Source organism: Protopterus annectens, chromosome 1.part2 (assembly GCF_019279795.1).
Source record: "Protopterus annectens isolate FY-2018-M chromosome 1.part2, PAN1.0, whole genome shotgun sequence".
Classification (NCBI taxonomy): domain Eukaryota; kingdom Metazoa; phylum Chordata; order Ceratodontiformes; family Protopteridae; genus Protopterus; species Protopterus annectens.
The window spans coordinates 713,677,854-713,691,788 of NC_056727.1; the positions used below are offsets into that span (position 1 = coordinate 713,677,854).

The 13,935-nt window shown below is 39.9% G+C and overlaps 1 protein-coding gene across 1 annotated transcript in view; it reads right to left on the bottom strand.

The window, feature by feature from the left end:
• Positions 1-3,548: 3,548 nt before the first annotated feature.
• LOC122792479 overlaps positions 3,549-13,935 on the bottom strand; it is a 210,503-nt gene continuing 200,116 nt past the window's right edge. Inside the window, exon 3 of the mRNA XM_044060253.1 lies at positions 3,549-4,583. Coding sequence (XP_043916188.1) covers positions 4,039-4,583 — 545 coding nt within the window. The 3' untranslated portion in view covers positions 3,549-4,038. The remainder of the gene's footprint in view (positions 4,584-13,935) is intronic.

Consider the following 13,935-nt stretch of genomic DNA (forward strand, 5'->3'; position numbering starts at 1 on the left):
GGAAATAGAAAATTCACCCCATGGATCATTCCAGTGGGTCTACTCAACAGAGTTACTGGGGACTAAGGTTGCATGGCACAATGCTAGGATAATCCTGTGGGCTAGGCTTGTAAAGGCTCCAGGACCATTAGCCTAGTACACACCTATGAACCGTCTTCATATCTCAGTATTAGGAATATGTAAGTTTTAGTCAGTATTGTAAATTAATCTGTATTCCAGAAATCCAATGAATGACTCTGTATGTGTGAAACAACTGTAGCCCCACTGCTGTACCTTTTAGCTGGAAGTAACACTTGAAAAAATATATTGAGGTCTCTCTGCTTACTGCTGCTTACTGCTTGCTCTTGCTGTGGGATTTGAAGTCTTCTTAAGACACTCAGTCTTGCTGGCTGGAATCAAAGTCTGGTTATAATTGCATTCACAGTCTGTTGCATACAGAAACTTGCAGAATATACACTGATACAGCATCTGACTTTAAGAGCAGTAACCAATAACTTTTATAATAAACCAAACCGGACAAATGTTACAGCTTAAAAGTACTATTCCAACTTTACTTCTCATATAGTACAGATGATGTGAGAGATATAACATTTACCTCAGAACACCAAATGCGTTCCTACCATACCCCTAACAACTAGATTTAATACAGACTTTTTATACATATTTTAGTTAAACTCACACCCTCTAGGTTTTGGAAAGATACTGCCTTGATGACGCAAATGCTAACACATCTGTGCTTGTCCAAATGCTGATAAGTAAACTGTATTCAAGAAAACGCCTTGTGGATTAGAAAAGCACATTTTTAAACTTTCTTAGAAAAGCATGTCCTGTTGTCCAGTGAAAGCAGATTACATTCTTGTCACATCTGTAAGAAGTTCAGCTTTCTTGATGTGTGTGTAATACACTCATAAGCAAGTTCCTTATTTTTTTAAGCCACAGTCATTTAGTATGGTTGCTGATCACATATTACTAAACTCTGTTTCTGCATTTAAGCAAGCTTTTTCTTTCAGCATATTTAGAACATAATTAATTTAAATTCATAATATCTAACAACACTTATTGAAAAAAAGGAAAAAAATAATTTCCAATATCATATTCATCAATGAAACTAAACACTCATCAAATTCTTCAACTTGTTGCTGATATGTTTATTTAGTTAATACGATAAACTCTGATCTATTTTGATGTTGTGTGTTGTGTCTTTGACTTATGTGATGCCCCAGCACTGGCCCAGTAATCAAGGAGCCTCAGTCTTCACCATTGGTAACAGTGAGGGATGTACACAATGGCAGGATGACAAGTCCGCACACAGTAAAGTGCAATTTCCCTTAACAGCACCGAGAGAGCTCAGTCAGTCTGGGGCTGGTTTCTCCCTTTTTCTCCAGATCCACAGTAAGACTGCCCACTGGCACAGCTATAGAGTTGAGATTCCAGCTGAGTGGCCAAGCTAACACCTCCAGCACTCTCTCTCTGTCCAACCAGTGCTTCATGTCCCTGCCCAAGTAGATGACACACACACACACACACACACACACACACACACACACACACACACACACACACACACACACACACACACAAATGCACACTCAGACACACACATGCACACACACACATGCACACACCCTGGTATTCCACCACACTACTTACCTGTCCCTCGGTTTACAGACTGTCCTTAGTTTATTCTCTTATTTTCCCCATCCTGCATTAGACTTGAATAATTCTTCTGCATGCAGCATTAATCATATCTGTGGCACAGTGTTGAACCTGATCATATGTCCTGCTCTGGTGACCTATGGCATTCACGTCACAGACAAGGCCAGCGCACAGTGCTGTCTGCTGTTCCCTGTTATGCCCCCCCCCCCCGGACAGAAGGAGTTCATGGTGTTGATGGAGGCCTTCCAGGATTATATCCTTCTCAGCATCCATAAAAGAGGCATGTCATCTGGCTTACATGTTTCTTTCAAGACAACAAAATGGGAACACTAGTCAGGATCACATACATGGAAGTACACTATGTAGAGATACACCAAGAACAGAATGCCTGGCATTATCCACTGTGTGACCACACATGTCATATTCCACAGTGTGCATGCATACTAATCATGTGGATACAACTCAGATAGTAGCAATAGTCAGCTATTCTCATGTGTACCATGACAGACACTGCTATATGATCACACACCCAACACAGGAGTCCATTCTAGTGTGTCCCCTAGAGGCAACCTTCCTGATAATATGTTAAAACAAAAGTGCCAAACAAATAACAGTGTGGTATTACAACCACTATAAAGGGACATTCCCATGAGACCAGTGTGCCACATTGGACAAAAAACATTCCATCCTTGATGTATTGTATGTCCTCTGTATGTGTAACACATCTGGAGATCAATAACATGTCATCATTGCAGTTCTAAGAAAGGCTTAATGCTGTAATCCACATTCCCTCTAAGTACATCCACACATATGCATCATGTTGTAAACAAAAAGGTTATATACCTGATGGAGTACAATACTCATCTGTTGATATGTGTAGATGTATAAATTGTTTGGCAACATGTTTAATGTCTGAAGAAAGTCTCATACAGACTGGTTCCCCAAGCCAGCTGTTTGCCTTTTCAACATGGTTCTCATTAACAGGTGATTGGCTGTTAACCAGTCTGTGATTCTGAAATACTAATTGCAGCCAACACAGCTGATTTGCAGTATAATCAGTCAATGACATGCAACCACTGAACAAGATATAAGGCCTTCATGTAGACTAGAAGCCCTTCTGATATGTTGTGCTAGACATTCCTGAGGTAAAGATACTATGTCATCACAGAGGGTAGTGTGTCAGCATTCCTGTGACATCCATCCATCTCTCTCTGTCTCTTTATCTGTACACACTCATACACACACACACACACACACACACACACACACACACACACACACACACACAAATATATATATATATATATGTGTGTGTGTGTGTGTGTGTATGCTAAATCAGTTGCCATGGACCGAGGAGTAAGGTCACCACTTTGAGTGCTGCAATTTCAAATTTCTACTTTTCATACTTTAGTGTTCAGACTTGCAGGATTCACAACTACAGGTTTCACATTTTTTTAAAATGACTCCTAATTTGAGCATTAGAATATGGAAAAGGGTGAAGGATAGAAATATTGCTTTAACTTTTTCTCTTTGTTTGCTCCTATCATATTTGTACATTGCATATATTGCCTAACTTTGTTTTTTTTTATGGCCTATTGCTGTATAAACATGTAATATTCCATTGGAGCTTTTCTCCCTGGGCCTCTACTGAAAATGGACATATATCCAGTTAGACTAGCCCGGTCAACATATGTAAATAAATAAATAAATACATTTTCAAGGAACATTGTTCTATAAACTAATGTAAGGCCACCTCTCCCCAACAAACACACACACACACACACACCAAAATAATTGAGAAAACACATTTGTCAATTTGTAAGCATCAGAAAAGGATGTAAAAGCTCCTTAAAGTTTAACAGAAAACTCAAATAGTTTACACCTTCCTTTATTTTAAATCCAGCCTTTAACACAGGCAACAAATGTTTGTCATTCTTCTATGAAATACACTGCATTCATTTTTGGAAATATTTGTTTGACACAAAAAAAGGCACAGACATGACAAAATGTCACCAAATATATGTTTTGTTAGGCTAACAATAACATTTGCATTGTTGCATGTTTATAAGGATTGGGTCATACATCAAGCTGCACGCTTTAAAAATTAAATTTAGTCATTTTTATTTTCAGTTGTAAATGCTAAATGCATTTAATATGTTCTTATTTTTATTCTAAATTACTTAATTATGCCATTCACTGAATGTATGGCTTACAGCTTTTTAACTTTCTTTAAGCTAGCAACCAAATTTGCATTACCTAAAGCTCAAAATAATTGCGTCACCAAAGAAATAGTATGTGGTAAATATTCAATACATGCATTCTGTTTTCAGTTACGTAAATGCTGACAGCAGTTTAGGTGATCTTAATTTTATTTTCGACTATTTATTTTATGCAATGGAGTGCATTTATAGCTATACATTTTTTTAACAAGACTGAAATGAACTGTGATTTTCTGTCATCTGTTTCAGTGAGTTGTTTTATCTTCTTATTGGAAACTTTAAGGTTCTCAATGACCTTCTTGATTTCATTTTCATTCAGATAAGCGTTGTCCTCTTTTGACGGTATTTGGAACAGATGGTTTATTATCTGCTCCATATTGCAAAGTAATGGCTCTAAAACAATAATTTTCCTTGTCTGCACTTCCACCACCGTGACTCTCCCAGACAGAATGCCTACAAATTCAGCACACAACCTCATCTTCTTTTGAATGTCTGCCATATTTATTTTCAATTCATTCAGCCGTACAAGTGTGCTCTCTATTTCTGCTGACCGTTCCAGCACACTGCGAATTTCATAATGTACACGGTTTATTTCACTTGAAAAACGATGGGCTTCATTCCTGTAGTGATCAATGTTTCCTCTAATTTCATTCACTCTTTGTTCAGCTTCTGCAAGGCCAGGTACAGATTCAGCAAGAAGTACACTCCCTACAATTGAAAGCAAACATTTAATGTTCTCATACTAGGTCTATTAAAACACAACACACAAGTTATAGAAAAGCCAGCAAATAGACAAAGATGTGCATGAGTTTTTAATATCTTGTAAACTTTTATTTTTTCTTCCAACTTATAATCTACCACACAGAATGTTCAAATTGTATTACTTTAAGGATTTGTGATATAATAAAAATTTTATCAAGTTCCACTAAATTATGTCTGAAATTGTGACAATTAAGTATTTTTAAAGTTTGCCTTCATTATGACTTACTAATATCAAATTTAGTAATGTAATATTTTCACAAGTTTTAAAATAATATTAAACTATATGTATTGGTAATTTGACAACCCGTTTTTACTAACATTTTATTTCTCCTTTCTATAACCTGCAATGCTCACACTTCATTTATTTGCTCAATACATCTTTGTTGTTTATTCACAAAACTACTAGCAAGGAGTACAGTTGATATAACCTGCAAGGCTCACAGTTAATTTATTTGCTCAATATATTTTCGTTATTTATTCACAAAACTACTAGCAAAGAGTACAGTTGATATGATCATGCATGGGATGCAAATATATCAGAATCATTATCAGTGGTTGAAACAAAGCGGTGTTAAATCTACAGGTTTTGACTCCATAGGAGCAGTACAGCCAGTGTCCGGAACCATGAAACCTTCCAGCTCAAATGTGGAGGGATACACAAAATAATAGGTAGACATAATGTGTTATTGTAATAATTAAATCAGGACTTCTTACTTAGTGGTGCATTGAAACAAACACTGAATAGCAGCTGCACTGAATAGCAACTTTTCAGGCAAGCAATATTTTTCTGGATACATCAATTTATTCTTCACAAAAATCTGTCTACCATGATCCAGTGCTTTATACAGTGTTTTACTTTAAGTCTTTTAAGAAAAGAAGACAAACTTAATTTATAGTAATTCCATCATATGAAAAATCTAATCAATGTGATGTTAACTATATATAGTGTACCTGCTATTATTTGTACTTGTTTCTGTTTTTTTTTATTTGATAACATTTCCAAATAAATGCCCGATTATTAGCACTTGTTTCCACTTTTTTTAATTTGATAATATTCCAAGGAATTTGTCCAATGTTTTTCCTGTACATTTTTTCTTCCTGCATAACAATCATCAGTTTCTCCTCTGAAGGCCAAGTGGTGCTTTTGCTCATCTGCCCACATCACTGCTGTGGACCCTTCTCTACAGTAGGGAACTATGTTCATGGAACCTTCATTTTATGACCTTGCAGTGAGAGTCACAAGTGGTCATCAGAAGGACCATCATCCTAGTACTCCAGGTGATTTTTCATTAATCCCTTCACCTCAGTAGCTATGGCCACTCTATTTAAGCAGGGTCCATAGTGGCAATCTACTTCTGTTCCCTACTTGCCTAGTAAATTCTATGTATGTTGGTAGCTGATAATAGGTTCATAGGTTGATACTAGGCTATCTGCCCTAGGGCATTTATAAGCCTAGCCAGAGTGTGTTTGGCTTTCGTCACCCTTTTAGATTAGTTGACTGTGCCTCAGTATAGTAGGTCACAGAAGATAGCCCTTTTGAGGTTAGTTTACTGTGCCTCTGTCTAGTAGGGAAACAGAAGAGATCCCAGGGGTAAACCTACGATCTCCCATCCACTCGTCAAGATTTCTCTTGAAGAGGGTCATTGAAGGACTCTGCCTAACATGGATTGGGATTTTGTTCCAAAGTGAGGGGAGCCTCTGGGATATGAATCTGTCCCTCCAGCATGTCCTATTTATTTCTGTGCTGAGGTTTAAGTCCCTGGAGCATGTAGCTCTAAGGGATTTGGATTTCCTGAGGTGGAGCATGTCCATTAATTCTGGGTTGGACATGGCTTTATACGTCAGGCACAGATCGCCTCTGAGTAGGCGGTAAGCAACTGAGTACAGCTGGAGTTTCTTTAGCCTAACTGTGTAGGGCATCTGTTTGAGTCCCTTGATCCTCTTGGTGAGGTACTTTTGAGGTCTTTCCAGTTGCTGCAGGTGTCGGATAAGGTACATCCCAAATGGGGCATTGTATTCAATTATGGGCCTGATGAGTGATGAGTAGAGGGGCACAATGACCTCTCTTGATCTAGATGTGAACCCTTTCGTGATAAGGTGGGCTATATAGAAGGTCTTAATGGCATCAGTGTATGAATCCAATGTGATTCAGCTGTATTAGATGGCATTAAGCAATGGCTAATGCCATCCCTTGTCCCTGGACTCAAGAGACAGCACTATTCCCTTATTTGCATAACTTCTTGCCTAATGACCTGAGTTTCATCAGGTCCATCTAACAGAGTGGTTTACACTTTGATCACTGTAAATCTTTTTGCTATACAAAAGAAAATGAGTCTTTCATAATGTATTTCAGGAAATGTGAACCCCATAAAAGTGTCACAGCCTTTCATATTACATGTGATATAAGCATTCATAAGGACAAGTCAGACTGGAAAAAGTTCTCTAATAAAACTTTCATAATTATCTCCAAGGAATATGAGCCCTATAAAGACAAATGTAGCTTCTCATATTTAATGTGTCACAAACAGGCTACTAAAGTCTGATCACAGCCTCGAAAAAGCAGGCAGTTTCAATGATCAAAGTATAAACCTCTCTATTAGCTGGACCTGATGAAGGTCAGGTGAAAGTGTTTTCTTACATATAGTTCTATAATGAAGTTCCACAGGTTGCTGTGCTGGTAACCCTCACAGGTCTTTCAGGAATAATCAAATAAAAAGCTAATCTCTTAGCTTTGGGATTGGCTCCTTGTTTTTCCATCTCATAGATTTTCCTCCAGTTAGCTTCCTTGGACCCTCCCACTATTGTCAGTTACTGCCTTTAAATAACTGGCTTGTTGAATATAATGAAACTTCAGCAAGGTGTCTTTATTCCTCCCACAGACGGGGCATCAGAAAATCAGAGAGAGAGAGAGAGACAGAGACAGTCTCCTAGATCTGTTAGCTAAAGTGATTTTATCAGGACTAATCCTTTGTTTTGTATGAAGTATGGTGAGCTTGGAGTTGATATATTTAAGGTGGGGGGGAGTGAAAAAGAGGTTTAAAGCAAAAAAAAAAAAACTTATCATAACTGATAAGAAAACCTATTTCTCCTCACAACTATCCTCCCAAAGTAATAATCCAAAAACATTTATGGAAATCTGTATACTCCCTGCTTAATTCAGGTAACATTCAAAATCCATTACCCTCTCCCAACAAAGACCCTCACCAGATAGCAGAAATATTTAACACCCATTTCATTGACACCATTCAAAAACTAGTCAAAGAGTCGTCTACAAAAAGCAACCCTAACTCCCAAAATACCTCACAAACAGACCCCATAACTACCTCGATACACACTATGGTTTCCTGTAATAATAACCCACCCAATCCCTCTTTCTCAATACAACCAGTACCTACATCTCTAATTCTAAAATTGTTAACCAGACTAAAGCCCTGCTCACACTCCGGTGATAATTTACCACCTGAATACTTACAGCTTGTTGCCAAAGCTATAGATTACCTTACTCTACTGCTTCCAAGCCCACTAACCAACCGTGCCTGGAACCTCATGAAGTCAAGTTCCCTTCATGGGTGTCTCCCTGTATTTCAAGAGACTAGGTGGGAGGGTGGCCTAATGGTTAAGGTGTTTGCCTTACAAACACAAGGTGCAGGATTTGAGTCTCACAAGGGATAATTGGCTAAGCTTAAAATGGCTTGCAAGGGCAGTTAGCTTAGCACTAACCTATGACTATTTAAGTATATCCTGCCTAATCAGTTAAATGCTATAGTTTGCTAACTGTACTATTGCTCCTGCAGTGGCTGAAATCTTGCACATCCCTGGGCCACTCCCTGATCTCTCCATTCTAAACTGACCTCCCACTCTTCTATCGTTCCCCTAACTAGCTTGCTCTCTGCAAGCTCCCTGACTGCTGTGCCCCCCTCTGCTTATTCTATAGTCTCTCCTACTGTGAACTGTACTCCTCTATCCTTTCTGCCCAGCCTCTGGTTTCTGTACTCTAATCTACTGTCTTCTAATCTTACAGAGCTACTCAACCTGTTTCTTCTCTCTGAACCCCCCCCCCAACCCGGTTAACAAATGTCAATAACTACATAAATAAAGTATTCTTATTAATTGTTCAATCTCTGAATCTTATGTCCCCCAACTTTGGCAAAAGTCTATTATAACTCCACTACACAAAGGTGGTAATGCACACAATCTCTCAAATTACCCCCTAATCTCCATTCTCTCCCCACTACTAAAAATCCTAGAAAAATGCATACAAACCCAACTACTAAATCACCTCATTAACAACAACCTCCTAGCTCCCACTCAACACGGAGTCCACCCTGGACATAGAACAACCACAGCTTTGCTCTCCTTAACTGATACTGTGAATAAAGCTGTTGATGCTGGCCTATCAACATCATTACTTCTGTTAGACCTAGCAAAGGCTTTTGGCACAGTATCACACCCTAAGTTATTACAATATTTAGAAAAACGTGGATGCTCTCTAAGCATATTGACCTGGTTTTCCTCCTACCTAAATGATAGACATCAATCAGTTAGATGGCAAAACCAACAATCTGAAGATCTGGCAAATAACACAGGTGTCCCACAAGGCCCATTTTAGGACCACTGCTCTTTAATGTATTAATTAATGATTTTAATAAAGCCTCCCAACAAAGCATATTAATTCAATATGCAGATGATTTAGCTATCATCTCTTTCTCCAGCAATTTCCCTATCCTCCAGAAGATCACCCAAGATGCATTCATTTCTGTAGAAACCTGGCTAAATGATGCTCAAGTAATGCTGAATCCTAAAACATGTAAACTGTTATTATTTTCATAAAAACCTTTAGCTGCAGAATTCAAGATTTTTTCACATAACAATACAGAAATAAAACAGGTGCTAACTGCAAAACTTTTAGGTGTCACTAATGATAACAGACACTCTTTTCAAAAACACAATAAATACAGTAAAGAAAACTCATTTCAAACTTGGCAAACTATACTGACATAAACTCTATATAGATGAACAAACTAAGATAAAACTAGCAAACACTTGGCTTATCCTATCCTTCTTGTATGGAAGCCCCATTTTCATCAACCTCCATACATCCCTCAGTAATAAGCTGCAATTGTGCTACTACAAGATAACCACATTTGCCTCTAACATGCCCAACAGCTCACACCACTAAAAAGCTATCTCAAACCTGTCCTGGCTTGAATTTCATCACTATCTCTATTATACTCAGTTAACACTTGTCCATAAGCTAATTTGCAAACCTGATAACTGTCCTGCACGCCTGTCTATCTTGCACACATACACCCCAACTAGAACGCTCCAGTCTTCAGAAAAGTTACTTTTAAATGTAGCTAAACCCAACAAAAGAGCAGGAAAATGCTTTTCTTCCTACAATATTGCCAAACTATGGAATAGCCTTCCCTCATATATTACTCAACTCGACTCCCTAATAGCCTTTAAAGCTGCACTAAAAACCCAGTATTCAAATAATCCCAGCTGTATCTATCAAATACAGTATAATCCCCTTTAACCTCACACACTTAACTATCAGATTTTATTCTTTAACCCACTATTTAATTTTTTTCTTCCTCCGCTATATGACTGTTTCTCCTACTTACGATATATACAATTTACTAAGGTTTATGATTACTTTCTTGTGGATTGAAAGTATGTTGCTATGTAGATTGGATATAAAAAGTGTACACACTCCTGTTAAAATGCCCGGTTTTGTGGTGCAAAAAAATGAGACCAGAATAAATCATTTCAAAACTTTTCCCACCTTTAATGTGACCTACAACCTATACAATTTAATTGAAAAACAAACAAATCTGTTAGGGGAAAAATATAAATAAAAAAGATACAATAAACTGGTTGCATAAGTGTGCACACCCTTAAACTAATAATTTGTTGAAGCACCTCTTGATTTAATTACAGAATTCAGTCTTCTTGGGTAGGCGTCTATCAGCATGGCACATCTTGACTTGACAATATTTACCCACTCTTCTGTGCAAAAGTGCTCCAAATCTGTCAGATTGCAAGGGCATCTCTTGTGCACAGCCCTCTTAGGTTCATAGGTTCATAGGTTCATACTAGGCTATCTGCCCAAGGGCATTTATAAGCCTAGCCCAGAGTTTTGTGGCTTTCGCCACCCCTTTAGTTTGAAGGAAACTATGCCCATTATTTTGCTGTGCCTCTGTCAAGCAGTGACACTGAGGTAATCCCTGGGGTATATCTGCGATCTCCCATCCATTGGTCAAGATTTCTCTTGAACAAAGCCAGCGAGGTGCTCTGCCTCACATGTACCGGGATTTTGTTCCACAGCATAGGGAGTCTCTGGGTGATGAATCTATCCCTCCAGCACGTCCTATTAATAACCGTGTCAAGGTTTAAGTCTCCCACCCTTGTAGTTCTGAGGGATCTAGATTTTTTGAGGTGAAGCATGTTCATCAATTCTGGGTTGGACATGGCCTTGTATGTCAGGCACAGGTCACCTCTGAGCAGACGGTAAGCGACTGAATAGAGCTGAAGTTTCTTCAGCCGGGCAGCATAGGACATATTTTTGAGACCCTTTATCCTTTTGGTGAGGAACTTTTGGGGCCTTTCCAGTTGCTGCAGGTGTCGTGTCAGATACATTCCGAATGGGGCATTGTACTCAATCATTGGTCTGATGAGTGATGAGTACAGGGGGACGATGACTTCCCTTGATCTAGATGTGAATCCCTTCATGATCAGGTGGGCAATGTAGAAGGTCTTCCTAACTACTTTGGCAACGTGAGTGTCAAATGAAAGGTTACTGTCAACCTGGGTACCCAGATCCCTGATAAACTCTTCTGTGCTTAGTGGGTTACCACCTATATGGTAGCTAGGGGTAACCTTGTTTTTCCCGAAGGGTATGACTATGCATTTTTTGGCGTTTAACTTTAGGCCATGGCTCTGGCACCAGTTTTCCATTTCTATAAGACCCTTCTGAAGGATATCTGTGTCAGATGTGTTCTCAACTATGGCGCCCAGTTTGCAGTCATCTGCAAATTTTGTCAGCCATAATCCTCCTGTGTTTGCTTGCACTTCTGAAAAGTAGATGCCAAACAGGAGAGGGCCCAGGACTGAGCCCTGTGGGACACCACTTGTGACAGGCTTTGAGTCTGACATGGCGCCAGCAACTCTGACCCTGTGGGTTCTGTCACTTAGCCAATTTGCAACCCATCTTGTGATGTATGGTTTACATTTAAGCTGATGAGTTTTTCAATGATACCCGAGTGGGGTATTGTGTCGAAAGCCTTTGCCAGGTCGAGGTAGGCTGTGTGGACTGCCTTTCCCTCATCAATGGCCTTGGTGACTGTTTCAAAAAAGTCAACCAGGTTTAAAAGGCATGATCTGCCCTTGACAAAGCCAAACTGGGTCGGATCCAAAGTCTGCAAGTCTCCTATGTCTTTATTTATGAGTTCCATTATGATCCTCTCCATAGCTTTGCAGATCAAGCTTGTCAAGCTGATGGGATGGTAATTTCCCAGGTCGGTGGAGGCACCGCCTTTGTGAAGTGGGACCACAGTTGCCATACGCCACTCCTTAGGCACGTATCCTGAGGTGAGGCTAAGATTAAACAGCTGCCCTAACTGCGGGTTTAATTCCTCATTGAGTTCGTGGAGCACACATCCGGGGACACCATCTGGTCCCATGGATGCTGTGTTTTTTGCCTTGGAGAGAGCAGTTCTCACCTGAGCGTTAGAGATGTTTGGGGGGCTATAATTCTCTGGTATAGATATCTCACCTTTTGGGGGGGGGGTGAAGTTTGCACTGAACCTGTCAGCCAGTATGTTGGCAATGTCTGTAGGTTCAGTAATTTTTACATCATTTTGAACTAATTCTGAGCATATCTGGGAGTTTCCTCCCAGGTTTCTAACATAGCTAAAGAAGGCCTTATGATTGTCCTTTGAGTCCTTAGCGACTTTTCTCTCAAAATTTGCCTTGGATGATTTTATGAGAGATCTTAGTTTTTTACTTATAATGATCAAGGGTGTTTTCCCTTTTAAGGATTTTGCTCTATCTTGTAGTAGCTTCCTCCTTTTGTTGTAGAGCTTGTTTATGGCTGGGGTCCACCAAACTGGACGCTTGCCTTTGGTACAAAGAGTCTTTGCTTTGTTTGGGATTGCCTGATCCATGCAGTCCTGTAGGTGCTGGTAGAAGGCATTTGTAAGTGATTCAGCGGCTTGAGTAATGGTTTCCGCAGTCTCGGGGGCCTTAAAAGAGACCACACTAGCCTTTAGAAGTGTGAAGTTGGCTTTTGAGAAGTTCTTCACTGTGGTCTTTTTTATCTCAGGTGGGGGCGGGATGTGGACTTCCAGTGAGATTAGTTTATGGTCTGATCTCACCAGTGAAGGGTATACCTCCAGTGTTGAACATTTTGACCCCATGTTCGTGATGATGAGATCTAGTATGTTATCTCCTCTTGTGGGGATGGTGACTAGTTGTTCCATGGCATTTGAGTTTATGAACTCTAGGAACCTTTGGGCTAGAGTGTTGGGGCTTGAGTAGTGATCCCAATCTATATTCGGGTAGTTGAAATCACCTAGTATGATGGTGTTTGGAGATACATTTATCCCCTCCAGTGTTTTCAGGAAAGCTATGTGATGTTCCTGAGATTGAGAGGGTGGCCTGTAACATGCTACAAATTGCAGAGCAGTCTTGCCTATGGTTAATTGCACCTGGATGGTCTCCGATGCATCGTGCGTTGCCACCAACCTTGAGATGTGGGTGTTCTTGATGAATATAGACACCCCCCCTCCTTTCTTGGTGTTGTCCGGATTTTGGGGCCAGAACGCATGATATGAGGTAAAGCCTGATAGTGCCGGGGTGCTCTCGGGAGCCTTGAACCAGGTTTCAGTCACAGCACAGATATTGATGTTCTCCATACTGAGAAGGGCCTCGAGTGCGTGCATCTTGAGGTTGAGACTTCTGGCATTGAGCAGCATTACCCTAAGTTTTTTTCCTTTTTTGTGTTCTAGGGTGGTAGGTTTAGAATTTGAGCCTTGCCTAAAAAGGCACTATGGGGGTGGCAAGAGCCTTTGCCAATATCCGGAAGCCCAGGGGTGACAGGTGCAAGCCATCCCTTGCGAAGCAGTGTGGCTTGTCCAGCATGTCATCCCAGGCAGACAGACATTGGATCCCCTTTGAATGACACCAGAGTTTAAGCCAATTATTAAAGCTGATCATCTTGTCACTGTATTGTGGCATCATTCTTGGTGAAGGTAGGATACTGCTCAAGGTCAGGGTCATACCTGCCTGGGCTACATAA